Source organism: Salvelinus alpinus, chromosome 28 (assembly GCF_045679555.1).
Source record: "Salvelinus alpinus chromosome 28, SLU_Salpinus.1, whole genome shotgun sequence".
NCBI lineage: Eukaryota > Metazoa > Chordata > Actinopteri > Salmoniformes > Salmonidae > Salvelinus > Salvelinus alpinus.
In genome coordinates, this window is record NC_092113.1 from 14,713,072 (window position 1) to 14,740,562 (window position 27,491).

The following is a 27,491-nucleotide window of genomic DNA, read 5'->3' on the forward strand; positions in this document are numbered from 1 at the left end:
AGGAAAATGGGGATATCTCCACTTGGCCATCAATCAACTGCTCAATACGATTTAATTAGGATTTAATCAAATGTTCTGGGCTGGCTCACCACCGCATACTCTTATATCTGCAATCATCATGACCATTGTTGCTGAAGCCAGATAGTACTCGTCTTTCTCTGTTGTTTTAACAGCAGTAACAGACCACCAGTGCCATAATTTCATGCAGAATTATGAGGACAATATTACTACTACTGTATATGGCATGTAGCCAAAAACCCTGATGTCATAAACATCCTCAAAGCTGTGAAAATCAGGTTTTTGATATTACCTTTGTGGACTGAGCGCAGAGGTTCTGGCAAATAATTGCTAGTTTTGAGGATCCTGAAGGCAGCAGCAGATGATTTAACCTGTAAAGTGGCACTCAGGGAAAATCAGGCAAAACCTGAAAGGATATCTTAAAGGTGATGATGGAAAGGGTGTATTTGTTTGTGTGTGTATTTTAGCGAGGGAGAGAGAGAGAGAAACACCACACAAACACACACAACACTGTGATAATTCACTCCAGAAGAGCTGAAATGCTATTCAGTTCACTGTTAGGATAACGTTTCCCTATATACTGGTCCTGAAACGATCCCACACAAACAATGGCTGTGTGGCTGGCGGTCAGACTAGGCTATTTCATTCTCCTATTCACACACAACATTCACATTCATTTGCTGCTCTAGGGAATATCTGTTCAAATAATGAGTTTGCATTTACAGTAGTTACCGTTGTTTACAATTCACCCTTTGAGCTATAACCACAGAAATGTGTGATCTAAAATGAGATTATACTGCAGTTATTATATTATATCATATATATTATGTTATACTGTATTCTACAGCGGTGGTGTGTGTGTAGCTGTGTGCGTGTCTGGGTTGGGTAGGGTGGTCAGTGGGAGGTGGTGGTAAGCCCTAGCCAATTATCCAGGTGGATTAGGCACTGGAGTGGTGGGCTGTCCCACATGGCTGTCATCAGCAGGATCTGTACGTCAGGATTGGGCGTTGTGCTGTCTCAGTGTTAGCCTTTAAGAGGCTTGGAGAGACTGGGTTAGAACCTGGGATACCTCCGTCTCTATCTCTCTCCCTGACTCAGTTTCCCTTACCCTGTGAGGAAGAGTGGAGGTAGGATGCAAATAATGCTTAATATTTCGCTTTCTACTTCGTATTTATTGTAATGCCTCATTATTGGTATTGAGGAGTAGTTGAGAAAAAAGTATGGTCAATCTGAGGATTTTATTTTATTCTGTGTGAGTTTATTCTTCAATCTGATTATATTGTTAACTAAATGGTGTTGTACTGAGGAGAGGAGGGTTAGCATATTATGTGAAAAGGTGGTAAATAGTCTACAGGTCCTGCGTAGCTTCCAAAGCTGAGGAAGAAAGGATTTTCTCCAGTCTCAAACAGAAAACGGATAACAGCAATATGTTTAATTGCATACTTGAAACGGTTGTTAGCTTTTCTTTACTAGTACTTGCTCACCAAACATTAAGAAAAGGAGGAGCCAAAAAAATGATAAGGGTTTAGTTGATCATTCAACAAAGCATCACATGTTTATGGTTCTGAAGAATGTTGGTAGACCAAACTGTTTCTGCAGGTATCCTGAAAGTTCTAAAGCAGTTGGATTGTGTGGAATAGAATGTTTTCAAAAATGTAAACCAAAAATGGTCTGTACAAACCAAGCAACAAGGAGTATGTTTAATAAGGTATGTTTTATGTTTGAAATAATGATTTGGTCATAGAAATATCCAAGTGCTATCTGACTAAAGGCTCTCAGTTATTTTTCGTTGCTGTTGGAATAGGTTTAATGAGATGGAGTCTGAGCTGTATAATTTGATTTAAGCAGTAATACATGAGAGGTCATGTGTTATGACAATTGTATCATGGCTGTGACAGCCACGAGGCGAAGCCTAGTGGTTTAGCCGTAGACCACCACAGCCATGATAAAAATGTCATAACACATGGCCTCTCATATATTATTGCTTTTATACAACAGGTTACCAGCATTAAAAATCAAGATTATTTCCCAAACCATACAGTTTCTACAAAATGTGATGCTACATTCACTAACATTGGTTGTCAAGTGCAATTGTAGGCACTTTCTGGCCATTAGTTCTATTCGTATTGGCTGCCATGTAAAGCAAAATGACCCAAGCGCTGGTTGATAGTTCCAGAACATTGCAGGTTGCTATGGCAAGCAAAAATGGTTGCTATGGAGGCTCTTCCCCCTTGCTAGATAGCCAACTACACAGCTACCACACAATCACTGAAGCTGGAAAGACAGCAAACTAGCTGCATTTTGTTTCGTTTTACCAGTTTTTCTATAGAAAATTCTTTGTATCCATAAAAATTATGCTGATACATGATTTTGACTGGCTGAGAAAAGCTGCCCGTCTGTCTGGCCTCGACTCCCAACACATTCATTATTATGGGACGCAGTGGAGATCGAATTTCAATATTGCAACCATGTTACAAATGTTGGACATAATGTCTAGATGCTTTTTACAGTGGACAAGTTTATAAATTGCATGGCTTGGCAGATGAGACAGTGGATCTGTAAAGGTAGTAGTGTGTTGCTAGGTAATGACGTAACCAATGGCACTTCTTATGAATGTACTGGCCATGTGTATATTGTCTCATGAAATTGGTTGTTTGGATTCTGAATGCTAATTGGTTGATACAGTATACGGGAGTTAACATACCATGACATACCATGACGTGTTAATGTCATCATTCCACTGTCCTGTAGCCCAAGTATAAAATTCATAAAATATTTTGGTTTATAAAAGTCTGGGATTGTATAAACTTACCTGTCTGCCCATGACCAGTGCAACAATGTATCATTTTACAAATGCGATCTCTCCTGTTCCAAGAATATATCTGATGCGGGACTGGAGGCAAGGGAAATAATGGCTGTGAATGGTCATCGATGTGAGAGCTCACTCAATAGTTATTGGCTGCACCATGGAGAACAGAAAGTGCTGGAATACCATTTTAGCTGGCGACGATGTGAGTGGGGCGTCCCAACCAGCGCCAGTACCATGGACAGTTCTTCCGCTCGTGTGCCATCAACGGAAACATCACTATTAATATTACCAACTAGCTTGGTTAGGTCAGACTTGCCAACCCTAATAGTTGTTGCTTATGTAGGCCTTTATTAAATCATTATTTATTGAAGTTCTTGTCTCATCATCATTGAATCTCTGCTAGCTATCAAAATTCCAATGATTTGTTTAGCTTAGCAACGTCTAATGAATAGAATTATTAGAATTAATGACTGGGTCAAAACAGCCCTTAGTCGTGAGTTATTTAAGCATAAGGCACGAGGGGGTGTGGTATATGGCCAATATACCAAGGCTAAGGGCTGTTCTTAAGCACGACGCAACGCGGAGTGCCTGTATAGTCCTTAGCCATGGTTTATTGGCCATATACCACAAATCCTGAGGTGCCTTATTGCTATTACAAACGGGTTCTACTTCATACCTTTCAGACCAACAGTACAGTTGAAAGTATGGATTATATTCATCGCGCTCCACGCAGGTCAAGTAATAATAACAACAAAGTCACAGCGTGGGAGGACATCAGACCACACACTGTTTCTTCTCGTAAAGTTACCTTAGCCGTTTTGCATAAGTTGAATGCTCCGCTGCTTCCGTTTTTCGGATTGCATCTTCCCATGTCCCGAGAGGGTAAGCTAAATTCTGTGTGAGTTGTGTGTACTGTCACCAACATCCTGTGACCTCTGGGTCAGAGCACGAAATTCGCTCCCCAAGGCTGTGTGACAGCTCCCTTTTATTGGAGGATATCGGGCGTCCTTGTCTTGTGCTGACTTAGCCCAACAGCAAGTGTGTGTGTTTGCCACAGTACTCCGGTGCTAACCTTGTCAAGATATCCTCCACTGCTGTGCTTGTTATCGAGGCCACCGGGCACTAGTCGTCCTTCGACTATTTAAAACTTGAACGGGTCACTTCCCTAAATACCCACATCTAGGAAGATTGTTAGCTTAGCCAGCTATATGACGTAAGATTCGGATTGCCTCCCGTAGGCATCCCTCTCCCCTGGTATTACTAGTATGCTACAAGCAAGCTAGCTAGCCAGTTTACTAACTCAACCTAGCTGCCACTGTGTGTCGTCAGCTAGCTTACCAACTTCATATAGCTGCCACTGTGTGTTGTCAACTTGGCTTACCAAATGACGGCCATTTGTGTGTGTTTCAGATAAATAAGTCTACATTTAAAAATGTTACCTCTCCTGCTCCAGCCCTGTGGTCATAGCTAGGCTCACTCAAAATTATTTTTAAGGCTGCTGTACTGCTTCCGCCAGATTATTGTCGCTGTTGTATACAGTCTTCGGTTACTATTATATTAGTTAGTTTGATGAGTTTGCATGAGAAATATTTAATATTTAGAATTTATTGTCTTCACGTTCTGAGCTGAGAGAACAGCGCATCACCATGATGCTGGGCATGCATGGCTGCTCCTCTTGTGGAGCTGAACTACAACTTGAAGATGGTTTGGCGTTGTCCACCTGCGTGTGGCCTTTTCTGACCTCTGCGTTAACTGTGCCGTCCTGCCTGTGAAGGTAAGGCAAGCGCGGCTAGCCAGAGTTGAGTGCCTGGTTTTCAAAGATAATTTACCAGCGTCCGGCGTTGTTCGCAAGGTCCCACCCAGGGCCACCAAAAGAAGGAAAGCACACGAAACTGATTCCCCCCCCGTAAAAAAAATAAGAGCCTCACTCGGAAGGTCGATTCCTTATCCTCTGAGATAGAGCAGCTACAAACGCTTTTGCATTCCTTCAAGCCCCCTGAGTTGGGTCCCTCTAGCACACCCTCCAGCATGGGGAATGCCACATAGGGCTCAGATAGCCGGGATGATGACCTGCTGTCCACTCGGGGATCCAGTGTTGTGGACCCATTAAGTCTCAAAGCTAAAGATGGGACAGAGGAGTCATTCTGAGGCTCTGATCACACGGAGTCAGAAGGAAGCTCTGCCTCACTATGCGCGGTCCTGCGTGCGGCCTTAGCTAGGCTAGATCTTGATGACCCTCAAGCCACAGCCCCTGCCGCTAACCTGTTCTTTAAGAAGTCCCCGGCAGCTACACCGTTCAGTGTGCCACGTTCACAGGCTTTTCTTACGGAGCTTCAGAGATGCTGGGTGACCCGCGGGCACTTGCCCACCACGGCAAGGACAGTAGGATGCTATCTGCCATATGCGACGCAAAACAACATGGGCTGGACCATATGCCTGATGTGGATGAATGCATAGGAGAGCTAATGCTCTCCGCAGATGAAGCCTTGAAAGATGACGCCCGCTGCCCAAGACCTGAGTGCAGGGCCACAGAGGTCCATATGGCCCTCATTGGGAAGTCATTCTCAGTGCTCATGCTAGCAAAGAACAGGATGCTCCAGCCAGAGCACGCAGACCTGGACCTCTGCAACCTGGATGACACATCTCTTCAAGCGTTTGCGTTCATGACCAGAGAGCTAGGCAGACTGCTGTCCACACTCGTTGTGACTCGTCGCCAGGTCTGGCTCGCCTAAGCCCCAATGTCTGATGACTCCAGACGCACGCTGAGAAAGCTCCCAGTGTTCCCCGGACTGCTTTTTGGCCCTGCGGCTGAGCGGGCCATCGAACATAGAAAACATATGACTTAGGCTACACCACTGTGGAACCCACAGGCCACAGGCATCACAGTCGTGGCAGAGGGAGGCGTGACGCACGTGAACCTCGCCGTTCTCACTTGGCACAGCCGTACACATACCCTTGGTCCTACCACCAGCCTAACACAGGTGCTCGCCAGCCCCAGACGGCGAGGCAGCCACCCCCCAACCCCCAAGAGGCCGGGGCCGTTGTCAGTGCCCCCACAAACAGGCGTGGAGGCAGAAACTGAATGGCGGGGCTCGGTCGTAAGCCGATTTACCCAGCAGCACCTGACCTACTGGGCATCCCACTCCTCAAACCCATGGGTGGGGATGACCCTCTCACAGGGGTACAGGCTGCATTTCCGACGCCAACCCCCACCATTCTCAGGGATCAGAATGACTTGAGTCACAGAACCCCTGAAAGCTTGCACCCTCAACCAGGAGATTATAAGCATCAGAACAGCAAGATGGCTTTTACTCAACCTATTTCCTGGTTCCGAAGAAAGATGGAGGCTTCTGTCCAGTTCTGGATTTTAAATGGTTCAATGTTTTCCAAAAAATACTCCCCTTCCACATGTTGTGGACGGTCGACATTCTCCAGACCTTAGCCGTGGACAATGGTTCATGTCCCTGGACTTACTATCACATTCCGGTGTTACCGGAACACAGGCGTTTTCTGCGGTTCGCATTCCAGGGCCAGGCATACCAGTTTCCTGTATTACCCTTCGGTCTCTCCCTGGCTCCTCGTGTCTTCACAAGATGCGTGAGCGCAGCCTTGAGCTCCCTCCACCTACAAGGGATCAAGATCCTTCCTTACCTCAACAACTGGCTCATCTGCGCCGCCTTTCGCGAGTGTGCGGCCGAGGGGACAGCGATGACTTTGAACCACGTTATTGGCATGGCTCTGAACTCCGCACATTCTTCTTCTTCTGCAACAATTTCAATTGATTGCATTGGTGAAGGTACGAACGTTCCAACAATAGATGGGCATGCTCACGGAGGCCTCTGCGGTGACACCGTTAGGCCAGCTGTCTTTCAGTCCACTACAAGGGTGGTTCAACAACCTCCGCTTGGACCCCAAGTGGGACAAAAACACCAAAATACGGGTGACAAGGGCGTGCTACTCTACTCTACGGCCGTGGAGGAAGAGAGCCTACCTAACTACAGGTGTCCCTCTCGGATCAATTCCGGCAAGGCGGGAGGTAGTGACGACCGCCGCTTTGCTAACAGGCTGGGGAGCAGTGTGGCAACACAGGTCTGTATGGGGAGAGAGGTGCCCCCGCTGGAGGAAAGAGCATATCTACCTGCTAGAACTTCAGACAATTTACCTAGCATTGAATCACTTTCTGACGGTTCTCAAACACAAACATGTCCTGATACAATCAGAAAATACAGTGGCATGAGAAAGTATTCACACCCTTTGCATTTTTCCTATTTTGTTGCCTTATAACCTGGAATTAAAATAGATTTTTTGGGGGGGTTGTATCATGTGAGTTACACAACATGTCAACCAGTTTGAAGATGCAAAATATTTTTTTCTTGCGAGACAAGACAAAAATAAGACAAAAAAACGGAAAACTTGAGCGTACATAACTATTCACCCCCCAAAGTCAATACTTTGTAGAGCCACCTTTTGCAGGAATTACAGCTGCAAGTCTTCTGGGGTATGTCTCTATAAGCTTGGCACATCTAGCCACTGGGATTTTTGCCCATTCTTCAAGGCAAAACTGCTCCAGCTTCTTCAAGTTGGTTGGGTTCCGCTGGTGTACAGCAATCTTTAAGTCATACCACAGATTCTCAATTGGCTTGAGGCCATTCCAAGACATTTAAATGTTTCCCCTTAAACCACTCAAGTATTGCTTTAGCAGTATGCTTAGGGTCATTGTCATGCTGGAAGGTGAACCTCCGTCCCGGTCTCAAATATCTGGAAGACTGAAACAGGTTTCCCTCAATAATTTCCCTCTATTTAGCGCCATCCATCATTCCTTCAATTCTGACCATTTTCCTAGTCCCTGCCAATGAAAAACATCCCCAAAGCATGATGCTGCCACCACCATGCTTCACTGTGGGGATGGTGTTCTCGGGGTGAGGTGTTGGGTTTGCACCAGACATAGCGTTTCCCTTGATGGCCAAAAGCTACATTTTTGTCTCAGCTGACCAGAGTACCTTCTTCCATATGTTTGGGGAGTCTCCCACATGCCTTTTGGCGAACACCAAACATGTTTGCTTATTTTGTTTTCTAAGCAATAGCTTTTTTCTGGCCACTCTTCCATAAAGCCCAGCTCTGTGGAGTGTACGGCTTAAAGTGGTCCTATGGACAGATACTCCAATCTCCGCTGTGGAGCTTTGCAGCTCCTTCAGGGTTATCTTTGGTCTCTTTGTTGCCTCTCTGATCAATGCCCTCCTTGCCTGGTCATTGAGTTTTGGTGCGCGGCCCTCTCTTGGCAGGTTTGTTGTGGTGCCATTGTCACGATCTTGGAAATGAGCGGACCAAGGCGCAGCGTGAGTATAGTTCCACATATTTATTTCAGTGAAACTAACAAAACAAAATAACAAACTTAAAGACCGTGAGGACGTAGTGCCCAAAAACACTAACAAACAATCAATATTCCACAAACTCAGGTGGGAAAAATGCTACCTAAATATGATCCCCAATTAGAGGCAACGATTACCAGCTGCCTCTAATTGGGAACCAAACCAAAACACCAACATAGAAATGTTAAACTAGAACACCCCCTCATCACGCCCTGACCTACTACACCATAGAGAAACAAGGGCTCTCTATGGTCAGGTCATGACAGCCATTTGCAGACTCTCAGGCCTTTCAGAACAGGTGTATACATTCTGAGATCATGTGACAGATCATGTGACTCTTAGATTGCGCACAGCTGGACTTTATTTCACTAACTATGTGACTTCTGAAGTTAATTGGTTGCACCATATCTTATTTAGGGGCTTCATAGCGAAGGGGTGAATAAATATGTACGCACCACTTTTCCGGGTTTTTTTTTAGAATTTTTTGAAACAAGTTATTTTTTTCATTTCACTTCACCAATTTGGACTATTTTGTGTATATCCATTACATGAAATCCAAATAAAAATCCATTTAAATTACAGGTTGTAATGAAACAAAATAGGAAAAACGCCAAGGGGGATAAATACTTTTGCAAGGCACTGTACATCAACGGTGTTCCACATCAACCATCAATGGGGGAACAAGGTCTGTACAGTCCCTACAGGTGGCCCAACAACTCTTGATATGGGCCCTACCACATCTGGCCTTCCTACGAGCCATTCATCTCCCCAGCAAGGTGGACGAGGTGACAGACTTCTTGTCGCGACAGAAACCGCCCCGGGGGAATGGAGATTTCACCCACAAGTAGTGAAGATGATATGGCAGAGGTTTGGAACAGCACATGTGGACCTGTTCACCTCAGCGAAAACATCCTACTGCTCCCTCTGGTTCTCCAGGGCATGGACGCCTTAGCCCACACATGGCCAGGGCGTTCTGTATGCTTTCCCATCCGATCTTAGCAATGCTGCACAGGGTCTCTCAGGCTCATGCTGCTGCTTGTAGCCCCCAGATGGCCAGTGAGGCCCTGTTTTCCAACCCTCCTCAAGCTTCTGGAGGGAGTGCCATGGCAGCTGCCTCACAGACAGGACCTGCTTTCAAAGTTGGAATGCAGTATATGACATTCCAGCAAAGAGAAACTTCAGCTACGGGTGTGGCCTCTGAAGAGCCCGTCCCTCTACTGAATGGCTGCGATCCTGCTATTATCGGACGAAACCTCCTTTCGAGCATACGGAGGAGCCGGACATGAAATGGTTCTCTCTGAAAATGGCTTTCCTCTTAGCTATTTCATCAACGAAATGTGTGAGTGAGCTCCACACGGTCTCTATCAGCCCGGTCTGCCTACGATGGAAGGCAGATGACCTAGGTGTGACCTTATGGCCCTATCCAGCCTTTTTGCCTTAGGGGTTTATCACCCCTTCACATCAATCAAGCCATCGAACTGGTGGCCTACTGCCCTCCTCCTTTCCAGAATGCGGAGGAGGAGCAAGCAAATCTCATGTCCAGTCCATTCCATCAAACACTATATGCAAGCCTCGGAACACTACAGAAAGTCAGAGCAGCTGTTTCTGTGCTTTGGTGGGAAGTCAATAGGCCTTGCATTATCCAAGCAGAGGCTTTCACACTGGGTTGTGGATGTCATCACCCAGGCCTACAAGGGAGTAGGGCTCCCTGTCCCAGAAGCTGTGATATGTCACTCGACCAGAAGTGTCCTGGGCTGCGACCAGAAGTGGCCTGGGCTGCGTTGAGAGGCATCCCCCAGAATGAGATATGCGCTGCTGCTATCTGGTCGTCGCCCTGCACGTTCTCAAGATTTTCAAAGTTCACATCGCATCCTTCCACACCATGGGCTCTGCCATTCTTCCAGTGGTACTGGTGCATTAATCAGAGGTTCGTAGTGCTATTCCTTGTGACCTTGTTGGTATGAGTCATCCATACTTTCAACCGTACTGACGGTCTGAAAGGTATGAAGTAGAATGGAAGTTCCGAATGTAACTATGGTCCTACGAATACCTGGAAGACCGTCAGTACTTTCCTGTCACTCGGAATCTTTTGGGCAAGAAGATCCTCTGAGAAAGTGTGTGGTTTGATGTACGGTTGTATATGAACCGCGGGGGCAGGTCCTCCCATGCTGTCACGTCACCATCGTGACTTTGTTGTTATTATTACTTGACCTGCGCGGAATGCGAGGGATATAATCCATACTTTCAACCATACTGACGGTCTTCCAGGTATTCGTAGAACCATAGTTACATTTGTAACTTCCGCTACTAACGTAATTAGAACAGTAAAAATAAATGTTTTGTCATACCCGTGGTATACGGTCTGATATAACCAATCAGCATTCCGGGCTTGAACCACCCAGTTTATAATGCACTTTAATCCTTGGGTTCTCATGATTTATTGCTTAATTCTACAACAGATGGATCTAATCCTGGATGCTTATCGCATTCTAGCCGGTGTATATTCCACAAGTTACCACCGGCAAAACTATGACGTTGAAATGCCTATTTACTCTGTTCCATCTCAATGCTCAATCCACTGTCTCATCAGCCCAGCCAGGCAATTTATAAACTTGATCTCCACTATAAAAAGCATCTTGACATTATCTCCCATTTATTTTTGATTTTCAAAAGCGGAGATTTGTATAAACCTAGCTGTCTATTTCAATATTGAAATTCGATCTCCAGGTGTCCCATAGTAATTCACTTCACAGGAGTCGGAATGATACAGACAGGCAGGAAACTTTTCTCAGCCAGTCGAAATAATAAATCAGCTGGCATCATTTGTATGGATATATACAAAGAAATGTCAATAGAAAACAGGTCAAACGAAACGAAATGCAGCTAGTTTGCTGTCTTTCCAGCTTCAATTTGAAGTGATTGTGTTAGATATGCTGTTGGCTAGCTCCTCTGAACAATAGTGTCCTGACAACAGAGTACATTTTCTATGCCAGGCGAAATTGTGCATCATTAGCTCATTGTTATGGATGTATCCAAATAAATGTCACTAGAAAACTGCTTAAACAAACGCAAATGCAGCTACCTTGCTGTTATTCTGGCTGCACTGTTTGACGTTACTGTAAGTTAGTTGGCTAGCTAGCAAGCAAGGGATAAGAACGTTGCTAGCCAGTATGGCAATGGAACATTTAGAACAAACGACTGGGTCGCGTCCATAGAAACAGAACAAAAAGACTGAATGACTGGGTCGCGTCTCTGGCAACCAAACTGATAGAACGAACGACCAGCCGGCTAGATTTGTATCGGGACTATATCTTGTGGAAGGATGAAATAGTATGAATAAATTAATAAAAATAAAGATTTTGATGAAAATATGTCAATCATTATTTCAATATGTTGGTAACCCGTTGTATAAAAGTGTTAATACCCTCTAAGCCGGTGTTTGGAGGATATATTGGCACGGGACCCGTGCCAATATATCCTCAGAACACCAGCTTCTCGGGCATTGCCACTTAAGTATATCATGGGCAGGATAGGACATAACAATGGGAATTCCAAACCACCCGTTGTATAATAGCTAGTAAGCTCATAGTCCGTGTTGGTATTAGATAGAACGGCGCGGCCCCGCCCGCCTGTGAGGAAAACAACCTGTAGTTATCTAGGTTACCTCATTGGCTCACAGCAAAATCTTTTTCAAACGAAATGTTCTTGTTGTGTGCTTGTTTTAGTAAATCACAAAACTACATTTAAGAAAAGTACAACATGTCTTAAGATTGCATTTCAACATTGTCTGCTCCAGAGCGTTTTCACTACTTAGAATTTTTCTCATAACAGCACTAGCAGCCACGTGAGTGAGTGCCAGCTACCTACCTACCGGAACATTAAGCTAGCCAAGACCAGCAACACAAATTAACAGACTATACAGCTACAAGTAGTGAGTGGAGTTACAAACGGACTATACCTAACAAGTTAAATGGTAATTGCTGTGACATCTGTTGCACAGACAGCTTCTCCAACTCTCATTTAGGCCAGAATTGAGGGGGGAAAGTTGCTAAATCCTATTAAAACCCTTGGTGGTAAAACCAAGGCAGCCTGAAAAGTAGGCGGATTTGTCGTTTTTTACCAAAACTGGACAGGTCTGAAAACTCGCTAAATAGAGAAACAAAGTTGCTAAATTGGCAACACTGTGCTTAATGTCAATCACTCCTATGCCTAGGGTATAAGGGCACTGTGTTTCTGTTTTATGTTTTAGTGTTTGCATTGTTTAACAGTGTCATGTAAGCATAGGGCTATTGATGCAGAAACCTATTGTGGCTGTGGTCAGCTGTCTGAACCATGGACACACACATACACACTCAGCCCTTCACGAGTTAGGCATACATTTCAGTACTTCTCTCTGCTTTACCATCCCTTTTAATTTGTTTACTCGAAGTGGGGAAGTGGAGTAGAGGCGAGGTAAGGTGGGTTAAGAGATCGAGGGGTCAGACGATGCTCTGATGGGTGACCTTGGGTTTACCTGTTAGCCTGTGCTCTCTACCTTCTGTTCCACAGCACCATATGCAATCACTGGGTTTATTTGTATACATTATTACCCTCATATGGTACCATTGTTTAATCCGAGATATTATTCAAAGTGTTTCCACTGTCATTCATTGAGCAAATGAGAGTCAGTAGAGTACAGTATATAGGGAACAGTCACTGACTAGAAATGTCTTCATGTAAAATGGGGGATTTTGATTTACACATGGTTGAGTTATCAACTAATGTGAATTTCAACATGAAATCAGCAAAATATTGCACCCTGTCATTGGATTTAGGTTAAAAGTTATAAAAAATTATGAATTCCCTTAGAAATCAAATCACATTTTATTTGTCTCATGCTTTGTAAACAAAAGGTATAGACTAACAGTGAAATGCTTACTTAGGGGCCCTTCCCAACAATGCAGAGAGAAATAATAGAAAAGTAAAACACGTAATATTAAATGTAATAGTAGATACACAATGAGTAACGATAACTTGGCTATATACAAGAGGTACCAGTATTGAGTCAATGTGCAGGGGTACGAGGTAATTAGGAGTAAAGGAGTAAAGTGACAGTTAATAAACAGAAGCAGCCGCATATGTGGCAAGTCAAAAAATATAATGCAAAAGGGGTCAATGCAGATAGTCCGGGTAGCTAATTGGTTAACTATTTAGAAGTTTTATGGCTTGGGAGGTAGAAGCTATTCAGGGTCCTGTTGGTTCCAGTGCATCGGCGCTGCTTACTGTGCGGTAGCAGAGAGAACAGTCTATGACTTTGACAATTTTTAGGGGCTTCCTCTGACACCGCCTGGAATAGAGGTCCTGGATGGCCTCCCTAGTGGCGCAGTGGTCTAAGGCACGGCATCGCAGTGCTAGCTGTGCCACTAGAGATTCTGGCTTTGAGTCCAGGCTCTGTCGCAGCCGGCCGCGACCGGGAGACCCATTGCGCGGCGCACAATTGGCCCTGCGTCGTCCAGGTTAGGCCGGCAGAGATGTCCTTGTCCCATCGCGCACTAGCGACTCCTGTGGCGGGCCAGGCGCAGTGCACGCTGACACGCTCGACCTACACCTCTCCCGAGTCCATACGGGAGTTGCAGCGATGAGACAAGACTGTAACTACCAATTGGATACTACGAAATTGACGAGAAAACGAGGTAAAAATAAAATGTTAAAAAAAGAGGTCCTGGATGGCAGGGAGCTCGGCCCCATTGATGTACTGGGCTGTACGCACTACCCTCTGTAGCACCTTGCAGTCGGATGCCAAGCTGTTGCCATACCAAGCAGTGATGGACCAGTCAAGATGCTCTCAAAGGTGCAGTTGTTTAACTTTTTAAGGATCTGAGGGCCCATGCCAAATCTTTTCAGCCTCTTGAGGGGAAGAGGCATTGTTGTGCACTCTTCACAATTATGTTGGTGTGTGTGGACCAGTGGTGTAAAGTACTTAAGTCAAAAATATTTTAAAAGTACTACTTAAGAAGATTTTTGGGTTATCTGTACTTTATTATTTATATTTTTGACAACTTTTACTTTTTCTTCACTACGTTCCTAAAGACAAAAAATAAATTATTTAAATTATTTATACTTTTACTTTTGATACTTAAGTATATTTAAAACCAAATACCTTTAAAAACTTTTTCTCAAGTACTATTTTACTGGGTGACTAACTTTTACTTGAGTCATTTTCTATGAAGGTATCTTTACTTTTACTCAAGTATGATAATACGGTACTTTTTCCACCACTGGTGTGGACAATGATAGATCCTTAGTGATGTGGACACTGAGGAACTTGAAGCTCTCGACCCGCTCCACTACAGCCCTATCGATGTGAATGGGGGCGTGCTCCCCTCCGTTTCCTTTAGTTCACAATCACCTCCTTTGTCTTGCTGACATTGAGGGAGAAGTTGTTTTTCTGGCATCACATTGTGTGTTCTCTGACAGTCTCCTCCCAATAGACTGGCTCATCGTCATCGGTGATCAGGTCAACCACCGTCGTCGGCAAACTTAATGATGGAATCGTGCAAGGCCGCGCAGTCGTAGGTAAACGGGGAGTACAAGAGGGGACTTAACAGTACACCTGAGGGGCCCCCATGTTGAGGGTCAGCATGGCGGATGTGTTGTTGCCTACCCTCACCACCTGTGGGGGGCCTGTCAGGATGTCCTTTGCTTAGTGATGAGCTTGGGGGGCACTATGGTGTTGAACGCTGAGTGTAGCCCATGAACAGAGTTCTCACATAGGTATTCCTCTTGTCCAGGTGGGCAGAGCAGTGTGGAGTGTAATAATCAAACTTTATTTGTCACATGCGCCGAATACAACAGGTGTAGACCTTAACGTGAAATGCTTACTTACAAGCCCTTAACCAACAGTGCAGTTCAAGAACAGTTAAGAAAATATTTACTAAATAAACTAAAGTAAAAACACAATATATTTTCATGAGGTATTCTACCTCAGGCGAGCAATACCTCGAGACTTTAATATTTAATATTAGACATTGCGCACCAGCAGTTATTGACAAATAGACACAGACCCCCGCCCCTCATCTTACCAGACTTCGCCACCCAGCTCTTTATTATCCGTGTCGTCGTTCAACCACGTCTCATTGAAACATAAGATATTACCGTTATTTTTTTCTACCCTTTGTAATCCGTGATAGCAAGCTCTGCCAGATCCGACGAGCATCAGAGCCGGTGTAGTAGGATTAGACCTGTATTCGATCTTAGTCCTGCTTTGCCTGTTTGATCATTCGTCGGAGGGCATAGCGAAATTTCTTATCAGTGTCTGGATTAGTGTGGCGCTCCTTGAAAGCAGAAGCTCTAGCCTTTAGCTCAGTGAGGATGTTTCCTGTAATCCATTGCTTCTGGTTGGGATATGTACGTAAGGTCACTATGGAGACATAGTCATTGTTGTGCTTATTAATGAAGCCGGTGACTGATGAGGTAAACTCCTCAATGCCATCGGATAACAAAGAGACACACACCTCCTCCCTTGAGCTTACCTGATGTTGCCGTTCTGGCCTGCCGATGAATAGATAACATAGCTTGATGTATATTATCCATGCCCTTGTTCCACCACTGTACCGTTGATAGGATAGTCCTGAACAGCTCTCATCCAGTTTGTTGTCCAGTGATTGTACATACGCCAATAGAATGGAGGGTAGAGGCGGTTTATGTACTCACCAATGTAGTTCCGTCAGTGTGCCCGCAAGTTGGCCTCTCTTATGCAATTATTTCATTTTCTGTGTCTCTGGGATTAGGGCCTTTCCAGGGTGAGCAGTATGTCCTGCGCCTCCGACTCGTTGAAGTAGAAATCTTCATCCAAATCGAGGTTAGTGATCACTGTTTTGATGTCCAGAAGCTCTTTTCGGTCATAGCGGAAACATTATGTACCAGAAAAAACACTCAAAATAGCAGAATTGGTCAGTAGCCTGTACAACGAATGCTATCCAATGCAGCGCCATTACTCATATGTTGATGACTTTTGGCAAATTCAATCAGTTTTCTACGATGATTCAACGGCAACACATACAAAAATGTGTTGATATGACGTGGAAAAAGCATTGATTCAACCAGTTTTAGCCCACTGGGCTGTGTTTGTTGGGGGAAACCTGTGGTTCTGGACAGATAAGAGAAAGCAGTAATAGTTGTGCTAAAGCTACCAGCTAATCCCGTTAGTGTTTTGTTCTGGTCCTCTGGACCACTCCAGTGCCCTGGCACCATCACAGGAGGATAATAGTCAGTATAGTACAGTACCATGAGACCTGGCTAAACCCAACCAGAGACAGATGTCCTCTGTCAGCAGGCACTAGACAAAGGAATTGTATTAAATTAATGTGTTGTATTAGAATCATGATTTCTTTTATCCCAACATTTTCATATTTTCCAAAATATGTTCTGTTCTCTCCTCTCTTTAGGATGAAGTTTCCCAGAGGCTCCAGAATGGCACGTCCTGTCTATTCCCCGATATAGTGGACCTCTTGCAGAGCTGTGCTTTCCACATGCAGAGACTTTGACAGCTCAATGGCATAGGCACATACTGGGTACAGACAGTAGCCTACAGGAGAACAGCATCCTTATCTTTTAGCAGTCTCTCCCTCCCCCAAAATACTACCCTGTCTCCCAGGCCCCTCTCTCCCTCTCAAAGAGCCTCTCCCTGGGGCCATGCCCATCCTACTTAATGCCGACACCTCCTTCAGCTCCAAGCAGGAGCTCCTGGACCTCCAGAACGGCCCCATAGGCCCCTCCCTGGATACACCCAGCCCCTTGAACTCTCACGAGGATAGCCCAGTGGGCTCAGGCCCCGGCAGCCCTGCTGGAGAAGGCCCTGCTGGCCACCTCATCTTCACCAGGGCTTCTGCCCCTCTGCCTGGACAGCTTTACGGGGTTGAGGTGGCCACAGAGACCCCCCTGGGCCTCAAATTCATCCCCACGGACTCAGAAGGGCTGTGTGGCTGGGGGGCCCTGACGCCCCGAGCCATCCAGACCTTCAACACCCCTCGCTGGGTGCTCTTCTTCCTCTGTGTGGCTTCCTTCCTCCAGGGCATGATCATCAATGGCTTCATCAACACCGTGGTGACCTCCATAGAGAGGCGCTTTGACCTGCGTAGCTACCAGGCCGGGCTCATCGCCAGCTCCTACGACATCGCTGCCTGTGTGTGCCTGGCCTTCGTCAGTTACTTTGGTGGGACTGGGCACAAGCCTCGTTGGCTAGGCTGGGGGGTGCTAGTCATGGCGCTAGGCTCTCTGGTGTTCGCCCTGCCTCACTTCACCACTCCCCCATACCATGTCAGCATTCCTGAGCGGACAGGGGTGTGCACAGGAAACCGTACCAGCCCCTGCCATGATAGCGAGGGTGGGGGCCTGTCCAGCTACCGCTTTGTCTTCATGCTGGGCCAGTTCCTGCACGGGGTGGGAGCCACTCCCCTGTACACTCTGGGGGTCACCTACCTGGACGAGAACGTCAAGTCCAGCTATGCTCCAGTGTACATTGGTGAGTCACTAAGCACAACGCTGACTGTAGTACCATTGTTCTATCTAATCTTTTTAGGAATGTGTATTTTCTCAGGTGTACTTTTCAGATTTGATGTGGTGCATATATTTGTCATCCATCAGAGAATAGTTTTAATTGTGTTTAATAATGTTACAATATTTGATTTTAACGTAACTAAAAACACCAAGGTCTAGACTCGCGTCATGCTACTCTTGAAGTGTGCTGCCAGTATTTGTGGCTGCTGTGATGACTGATATCCTGTGTGATCTATAACCCTGTGGTCACTTCTCCATTAGGTGTGTCCACAGAATGACCCACGCTGCACAGAAGCAGTAACCAGGATGCTGTGAGACTTGTCAGACAAGTTATAATGACAGAAAAGTAGTCAGGATGAGAGCAGAGCCTGCTTCACTGATGTAATAGGTGAATAGATTAGACCTTCGAGATGTCACACATCGGAGAAAGACTCAGTAAAAAATAGGTCTTAGATGTGAAAGTGAGGGTTGTATATCTAATGGCTCGGAAAGGCAGTATTTAACTCTAAAACAATAACAGACTGTTACATCCCTGTTGATTGAGCTTGATTGTAGGTGAAAGTTGTTGAAATTGGATGTGTGCGACGTTATGTCTCCACCTGAGGTTCAGCAGACAAGCCACAGAAACCCCCGCCACATCTGACGTTCCCTATTGACCTACCATCAAGGAGGATCAATGTCACACCCTGAATGAGGCCTACAGTTTTGACCCTTTCAGGCTCCCTTAGACTTCCCATCTTTCCATTCAGCAGTTTCACCACAGACATCAATAATATGCCCTTGAATTGGGCCTCTCCCCCCCTATCCTAATTTCAAAGGCAACAGAGGCAATCAAAGACATTCTCCACCTTGCTGACCCCAGTGAGGATTCAGTGAACGCACTCTGTTTCTGCGAGCTTATCTATCACAATAAAACAACACAGATGAAAACCAAACCATCAAAGCAGGAACAATTAGGTATTTTTACTCAGTTGCAAGGAAGTAGGAAGTCCCTAACTGACGCACGCAGCTCTCCTCTGGTCTCTGTTTCCTTAGGGATCTTCTATACAGCAGCCATCGTGGGTCCAGCAGCAGGGTACCTTCTAGGAGGACACTTTCTCAACATCTATACAGAGGTTCACATGACGTGAGTACCTCAGTTATTCTGTCTCCACCTACCATACACCTGGACTAACCTCAGGGAGTTAGCTACTTAACATAGATCAGTTAGACCCATAGACTGTGTAAAAATGGTTCACCTTAAAATTGGAGATGGCAGCAGAGAAAAATCTTTCTACAGATAAAGAATAGTGCCATCTAGTGTCCATTTGTAGTGTAACCTTTGCTCAAATCCCCCACAAAAAGCTCTCAACTTAATTATTGCCCCTAGCACACTCTTTCTCCCTCTTTGTCCCTTTCTCATCTTCTTCATTCCTTCTTCTGTGCCCCTTCCCTGTGTGTAGGACGGAGCTGACTCCAGAGAACCCTCTGTGGGTGGGGGCCTGGTGGATTGGCTTCCTAGCAGGAGGAGCAGCAGCGCTGGTCATCGCCCTGCCCATCCTGGGCTACCCACGCCAACTACCAGGTTACTTACCAATTTATTGTCACTTCACCAGCACCACAGAACACAGAACACTAAACAATCAGATCAGCAACTAACCCAATCTTTCCCATCAACATGAATATCTCTATTTTCCCCCTTCTCTCTCTAGGCTCTCAGAAGTATGTGGCCATGCGTGTGTCTGAGGCCCACCAGCTGAAAGATGGCAGTCAGGCCAGTGCATCAGACCCTCAGTTTGGGAAGTCAGTGAAGGACATGCCTAGGTAGGAGACCATACACTCTAGGGCACAAGAGGGACCATCAGAAAGCCCTACACTCTTACTTCATAACTCTCACACAGATATAAGACTTATATACGATAGTGTAATCCCTTCATGCATAGCTACAGTGTTTATTATGTGTCCTGTACCCCACTTGGGCTCAGAAAGCCAGCTGGTTCTCCATGGCAACAGGGGATTACTGAGAGGAAACAGGACAGTGATTACATCGTATAACATGGTAGTAAAGTATTTATTTTCACTGTGGCTGTCTTTTCCAGGGTCAGGGATGGACCTTTAATTAAGAAGATAAAGTCTTACTAAAGAGATCTCTCTTGCGTGCTCTCTCTCACTCGCTCTCTCTCTCTCCAGGTCAGTGTTGCTCCTGCTGAAGAACCCTCCCTTCCTCTTCCTGTGTCTGGCGGGGGCCACGGAGGCCACCCTCATCGCTGGCATGTCCACCTTTGGCCCAAAGTTCCTGGAGTCTCAGTTCAGCTTGAGTGCATCTGAGGCAGCCACATGGTTCGGTGAGAGACTACTGAACCAGACAACTAACATTACCCCATACACAAACATGCACTTCTAGCACATTGTATATTTGAAACACCACCTACCCCCTCCACTATATTAGGACCCTACCTCATCTACTTCTCTTCTTTAAGTCACAGTACTACCATTTAGCTAGTTATGCTTCCATCCTCTTCCATCCTCATCCATCCTCGTCCCTCACATACACATGGGTATTAACCTTCCCTTTCCTTCCACCAGGCTACATGGTGGTGCCCGCGGGCGGAGGTGGCACCTTCCTGGGCGGCTACATCGTGAAGAAGCTGAACCTACGTTGCCGTGGCATCATCCGTTTCTGCATGGTGTGTGCCCTCGTCAGTCTACTGGCCATATTCATCTTCCTCATCCACTGTCCCAATGCCCCTATGGCCGGGGTGACTGCTCCCTACCGCAGCAACTTGCCACCGGGCCATCAGTACAACAAGAAGTACAATGAACAGTACTATGAGCAAGCCAACAACCTCCGCAACAGGTAAACCCAGACCAGGCGCAATGAACAGACAGACCAGCGGTGTCCTTTAGAAGGATTATTTGACATTATTTCTGTAATGTTACGTTATCATATGGTAAGGATATTTAGGTGAAAATCAGGACGAGCTCAATTGAATTATGAAAATCTTAAGAGACTAAAAAAAGCATACAGAGTAGCCCACAGTAAACAACACCAATGACTCAACATTAAAGCAGCACACATTAACACTGAGTTGATTACACATGAGTTGATGCCCTCTGGCTGTGGAATACTAATAAACAGAGAGGAAGCAGAGGGATTGTACAACCCACCAGGGGAGGAGAGGAGGGTATGCTGTTTGACAAGTATTTTACAGTTTAAAACTTTTAGTTTGTCAGCTGCATGTCTATGCACAATGTGATAGACAAGACATTCCCCCTCAAGCAAATTAATATATTTAGCTAGTCAACAACTAGACCAGCTCCTTATTGTCCTATTCCAGTTCCATTCCACGAAACGATCAACAGTTAGCCATGGTACAAGTCTGTTTAGGTTACATACCGACGAATAGTTTTGCAATGACACAGAGTTTAAGGAGTGGAGCCTTAGCTAAACAGACTGGTTTGCAGGCTAATTAACGTTAATAACACAGTAGAATAAATACTACTGCATACAGAGCAACACATATTAATCATGGATGTCATAGAAAATAACCATTCAACTCTATTTCTCTCTCCCTCTCTCAGCTCTTTGTTGGGGGGCAACCTGACGGTGGGGTGTAATGCAGATTGCCACTGTTTACGAGAGCTCTATAACCCAGTCTGTGGAGCCGACGGTGTGATGTATTACTCCCCATGCCATGCAGGATGCAGCACAATCAACCACACAGAGATCTCAACAGGCAGACAGGTAATGAACCAAACCTTCAGCAAAGATCTCACTTTGGTTAGAACTCTAATTGTAAAAATCGATGGGCAGGGTCTGTGTAACAGGTCTTTGTTAGATGAAGATGAATGAATGAAGATACATTACATAAATTAGTTCAATTAGATACATGAGTTAATGAAGATGAATGATAGCCAGTATACAGTTGAAGTCGGAAGTTTACATACACCGTAGCCAAATACATTTAAACTCAGGTTTTCACAATTCCTGACATTTAATCCTAGTAAAAATTCCCTGTCTTAGATCAACTTTGGAAGTATGCTTGGGGTCATTGTCCATTTGGAAGACCCATTTGCAACCTAGCTTTAACTTCCTGACTGATGTCTTAAATGTTGCTTCAATATATCCACATAATTTTCCTCCCTCATGATGCCATCTATTTTGTGAAGTGCACCAGTCCCTCCTGCAGCAAAGCACCCCCACAACATGATGCTGCTAACCCCGTGCTTCACGGTTGGGATGGTGTTCTTCGGCTTGCAAGCCTCCCCCTTTTTCCTCCAAACATAACGATGGTCATTATGGCCAAACAGTTCTATTTTTATTTCACCAGACCAGAGGACATTTCTCCAAAAGTATAATCTTTGTCCCCATGTGCAGTTTCAAACCGTAGTCTGTTTTTTTTATGGTGGTTTTGGAGCAGTGACTTCTTCCTTGCTGAGCGGCCTATCAGGTTATGTCGATATAGGACTCATTTTACTGTGGATATAGATACTTTTGTACCTGTTTCCTCCAGCATCTTCACAAGGTCCTTTGCTGTTGTTCTGGGATTGATTTGCACTTTTCGCACCAAAGTACGTTCATCTCTGGGAGACAGAACGCATCTCCTTCCTGAGTGGTATGACGGCTGCGTGGTCCCATGGTGTTTATACTTGCGTACGATTGTTTGTACAGATGAACGTGGTACCTTCAGGCGTTTGGAAATTGCCCCCAAGGATGAACCAGACTTGTGGAGGTCTACATTTCTTTTTCTGAGGTCTTGGCTGATTTCTTTTGATTTTCCCATGATTTCAAGCAAAGAGGCACTGGGTTTGAAGGTAGGCCTTGAAATACATCCACAGCTACACCTCCAATTGACTCAAATGATGTCAATTAGCCTATCAGAAGCTTCTAAAGCTGTAACATAATTTTCTGGAATTTTCCAAGCTGTTTAAAGGCACAGTCAACTTAGTGTATGTAAACTTCTGACCCACTGGAATTGTGATACAGTGAATTATAAGTGAAATAATCTGTCTGTTAACAATTGTTGGAAAGATTATCCGTGTCATGCACAAAGTAGATGTCCTAACCAACTTGTGTATGTAAACTTCCGACTTCAACTGTACGTGTTTACTCTGTCTGGTGTGTCCCTGTGCAGGTGTACTCGGGCTGCAGCTGTGTGGTGGGTGGGAATGTGACATCGGGGCAGGAGGGCCTGGCATTGGATGGGAAATGCACTAGCTCCTGTAGCCACATGCCAGCCTTCCTCACCTTCCTCTTCATCATCATCTCCTTCACCTTCCTGTGTAGTATACCAGCCCTCACTGCTACCCTCAGGTGGGTACGGATCAGACAGACTAAAGAGAGAGAGAGAGAACTCAGTGGTATAGTCCTGTTATAACAAGGCATGAGAGAGAAACCTGTGTGTGAACTCTGTCTCTAAACTGCTCTCCCCCTCCAGGTGTGTTCCAGACAACCAGAGGTCCTTTGGACTGGGGATCCAATGGATTGTGGTGCGAAGTCTAGGTACTGTATGCGCTTGCTGAATTTGATTTGATTTGATTAATGGCCTTGTAGCCTGACATTCCCAACAACAAGCATTATATGATGTGATATGTTCTTCCTGAAGGTGGGATCCCAGGCCCGATAGCATTTGGCTCTGTGATCGACATCTCATGCCTGCTGTGGGAGGACCAGTGTGGAGAGCAGGGCTCCTGCCATCTCTACCAGAACTCTGCCATGAGCCGCTACACCCTTATCGCTGGCATCATCTACAAGGTAACTCAAGGCCTACAAGTTGTCTGGGCTGTTATCTAAGCCTGTTGCAGGTGGAGGATTATGTTCAAGGATTTTCTTTATACTCGTAACCATATCAAATGTTTGTTTAACTGAGAGAGAATTCTATTCTCCCTACTTTAACTATAGTGCATGTCTCATTCCCTCCCTCCCTCTTTCTGTCAGGTTCTCGGCACGCTGTTCTTCCTGCTGGCCAGTGTTTTGTACAAGCCCCCTCCAGAGTCGCCCCAGAGCAGCTGTGAGAGCACCGACCATGGGCCGGGGGACAGCGGGGGCGAGACGGGGGACCTCCCCATCAAGGACCTTCCACCAGAGATCATCGCCAATGTACACACCAGGTTATGATGACTTCAGACCCCACCCACCCTGCACTACAGTGTGTATCACCCCACATCTCACCGCACGTGTATGTTGGTGTGTGTGGCGTACTACTGCTTCCCCCATCACTGCCAGCCTATGCCCGTCTCATAGCCACTCCCAACACATAGACACATCACCCCAGGGCATGTCTCACCTACTGACCCCACGTTCATCCCATCGGCCTGCCCTCCACTACCAGCCCACTGAACTTGGGGTGTGTGTTATGTGATGTGATGAAAGACTAGGGTCACAGATAGGGTCAGAGGTTAATCTGAGAAGTAGCTAAGAGGTTTCTCCTGATGGCTTTTGGGATTTAAACCAGTCCAAAATCACATTTTTAAATGAAGATTTTGTTTTGTTTCCCAGTAGGGTCTAAAGGATGTGACATAGGGGTTGTTTGTATAGCTTATGTCATGCCATGAGTATGAAGCATTCCTTCTGAGTGTTGAAAGAGGCATTTACACCCGTAAAACAACCCTGTTGTCTTGCCCTATCACAGATACATATTTTTTATCTACACCGAAACAGAATTGAAATACAAAGAAAAACAGAATTTTCATATCATATAAAAACTATAGACCAAGAGTATTTAAAGGCACTTATTGTTATTATAACTATACCTATTGAAAAAAATAACACACATATATTTTAACAAATGGAAGAGCACACACCTATTTATGACAGCCTTTAGCACATGTATGACATTGAATGACCTGTAGCAGGCTGCCATTTAACAGAAGTGAAGACAAAACCCAAGAGAGGCCATGAAGATGATGATGCTATATCATCCTGTCCACGTGTCATACAACAAGACAAACTATTTTGTATGAAGGGGTAATACCAAGACCCTTTTTCACAACCAGACACATTGCTGCACTTTAAAACTAATCAGCTCTGATGAATTTAGACAATGGTATTATATGAGAGTTATTCCGGCAGTGTATGCTGGTTGTAATAAATTGTAGGAACAATGCACTAATGGAATGAGTTGCCATAAAAACAAGAACAACAAGCCTCTTATCCAAACCTACAAGTGTGCCAAAGTAGCATTTCCCCAATCTCTCTTCTGTTTTGTGATCTAGATAATTTATGTATGATGGAAATTAAAAGCACAGATTGCTCAATGTCCAGACATATTTGTATAAAGAGGCTGTAGTTAATGATTTATACTGACAAACAATCTCCCCTAGAACTACCCTGTTCTATAAAGTGTTAAAATATAGTCTTTGTTGTTTAATGTAACAGTAATGACACTTTACAACTTGTGTTGGTAATTTGCATTTCTCATGTTTTTGTTTTACATGTATTCATTTGTTATGGACCCAAATGCCTCCAGATCAGCTCTCCCCCTTTCTCCAATTGGGGAGAGCGGGGCTTGACCGCCATTAGAGAGTATGTGTAATCACAAACATTCCTAGTCTTATTGTTATGCCTCCTCACTCCCTAGCACTTCGTAAAATTTGACTTTTGGATTTTGTTTTGGTACTTTTGTAAATGAAATGGAAACGTATGAATTTTATTAAAATGTTTCTTAAGATGTCATGTTTTTTTAAACAACAGGTGAACAACGGAATCATTTGTTTTGTTTAGATGTTTTATCAGTGTTTGAAAGTATTGGATGTGTCTGCTCACTTCAAACTCTCTCGCATGTACCACATACAGTACCAGTCAAAAGTTTGGACACAGCCACTCTTTACAGGGTTATTCTTTATTTTTACTATTTTCTACTTTGTAGAATAATAGTGAAGACATCAAAACTATGAAATAACACATATGGAATCATGTAGTAACCAAAAAAGTGTTATATTTTTTATTTTTCAAAGTAGCCACCCTTTGCCTTGATGACAACTTTGCACACTCTTGTCATTCTCTCAACCAGCTTCATGAGGTAGTCACCTGGAATACTTTTCAATTAACAGGTGTGCCTTGTTAAAAATTAATTTGTGGAATTTCTTTCCTTCTTAACGCATTTGAGCCAATCATTTGTGTTGTGACAAGGTAGAGGTGGTATACAGAAGATGGCCCTATTTGGTAAAAGACCAAGTCCATGTTATGGCAAGAACAGCTCAAATAAGCAAAGAGAAACGACAGTCCATCATTACTTTAAGACATGAAGGTCAGTCAATACGGAACATTTCAAGAACTTTGAAAGTTTCTTCAAGTGTTGTCGCAAAAACCATCAAGGGCTATGATGAAACTGGCTCTCATGAGGACCGCCACAGGAAAGGAAGACCCAGAGTGACCTCTGTTCAAGTAACAGACACATCTCAACATCAACTGTTCAGAGGAGACTGTGAATCAGGCCGTGGTCGAATTGCTGCAAAGAAATCACTACTAAAGCACACCAATAATAAGAAGAGACTTGCTTGTGCCAAAAAACACGAGGAATGGACATTAGACCGGTGGAAATCTGTCCTTTGGTCTCATGAGTCCAAATTTGAGATTTTTGGTTCCAACTGCTGTGTCTTTGTGAGATGCAGAGTAGGTGAACGAATGATCTCCGCATGTGTCGTTCCCACCGTGATGCATAGAGGATGAGGTGTGATTGTGTGGGGGTGCTTTTCTGGTAACACTGTCGTGATTTATTTAGAATTAAAGGCGCACTTAACCAGCACGGCTACCACAGCATTCTGCAGCGATACGCCATCCCATCTGGTTTGCACTCAGTGGAACTATCATTTGTTTTTCAACAGGGGGGCTACTTTGAAAAATCTCAAATATAAAATATATTTTGATTTGTTTAACACTTATTTGCTTACTACATGATTCCATATGTGTTATTTCATAGTGTTGATGTCTTCACTACTATTCTTTATGGTAGAAAATAGTAAAAATAAAGATAAACCCTTGAATGAGTAGGTTTGTCTAAACTTTTGACTGGTACTGTATATACACATAACCAAACAAATGACAAATGCATGTGACATGTGACACAGTTCTCTCTTACTCTCTGTATCTCTGTATCTTCTTGTGTCTTCCTCAAACAAACAAACACATTCTCTCATCCTCTTACTCAGCCAGCAGAACCCACAACTATATGGGGACAGCCAAATATTTCAGCTTTTTTTAATTCCAGGGGATTCAATGAATATGACAAACAAGGTTTTTCTCCACAGCTCAAAACACAGACACGGGCACAGGGAACATTAAGCCAACAAACATGGGCACTTTTGTACCCAACACATTGATGGATTTAATAGTCACCGGGTTCTTCATAGAACAGTATTAAAGAAATGAGCAAGGTCACGCAAAAAGAGACAGGATTAAAAGACAAACTATGTAGGAGGATTGTGGGACAAATGATCAGTTTCCATGGATACTGGGTGAGTCATAACTCAGCAGCGCTGCTGTCTGTCTTGTCTGGTTTGTGTGCAGACATTACATTTATGACCCGTGGCAAATAAACGCAGGGACACATTAATGAACATTAAATACTCATAAAGATATCACGCTCAAATACACATACTTACAGAAAACCAAACACAGTATGAATCAATGTACTGACAGAAACAACAGTGGATTTTGTGACCATAATGATAATATATAAAAAATATATATATATATGATGACCCATTAGTAGCTATGATATCGAACATTATCAGTAGCCATTTTAATCTACATTGACGGATCTCATAACGGTACATCC

The 27,491-nt window shown here is 44.5% G+C and overlaps 1 protein-coding gene across 5 annotated transcripts in view; it reads left to right on the top strand.

Annotated features, from left to right (window-relative positions):
- The window catches only part of LOC139557244 (solute carrier organic anion transporter family member 4A1-like), a 61,072-nt gene that overhangs the window by 26,080 nt on the left and 7,501 nt on the right, over window positions 1–27,491 (top strand). Inside the window, exons 1-13 of one of the 5 annotated variants that reach the window (XM_071371773.1) lie at window positions 1,043–1,145; window positions 15,966–16,036; window positions 16,623–17,698; window positions 18,769–18,859; window positions 19,176–19,297; window positions 19,425–19,536; window positions 19,903–20,057; window positions 20,299–20,569; window positions 21,295–21,457; window positions 22,848–23,026; window positions 23,151–23,215; window positions 23,319–23,467; window positions 23,651–23,823. In XM_071371773.1, coding sequence (XP_071227874.1) covers window positions 16,870–17,698; window positions 18,769–18,859; window positions 19,176–19,297; window positions 19,425–19,536; window positions 19,903–20,057; window positions 20,299–20,569; window positions 21,295–21,457; window positions 22,848–23,026; window positions 23,151–23,215; window positions 23,319–23,467; window positions 23,651–23,823 — 2,309 coding nt within the window. In that variant the 5' untranslated portion in view covers window positions 1,043–1,145; window positions 15,966–16,036; window positions 16,623–16,869. Of the gene's footprint in view, window positions 1–1,042; window positions 1,146–15,965; window positions 16,037–16,622; window positions 17,699–18,768; window positions 18,860–19,175; window positions 19,298–19,424; window positions 19,537–19,902; window positions 20,058–20,298; window positions 20,570–21,294; window positions 21,458–22,847; window positions 23,027–23,150; window positions 23,216–23,318; window positions 23,468–23,650; window positions 25,383–27,491 lie in introns of those variants that run through there. The other 4 variants (XM_071371778.1, XM_071371774.1, XM_071371775.1 and 1 more) reach the window with 4 other exon arrangements.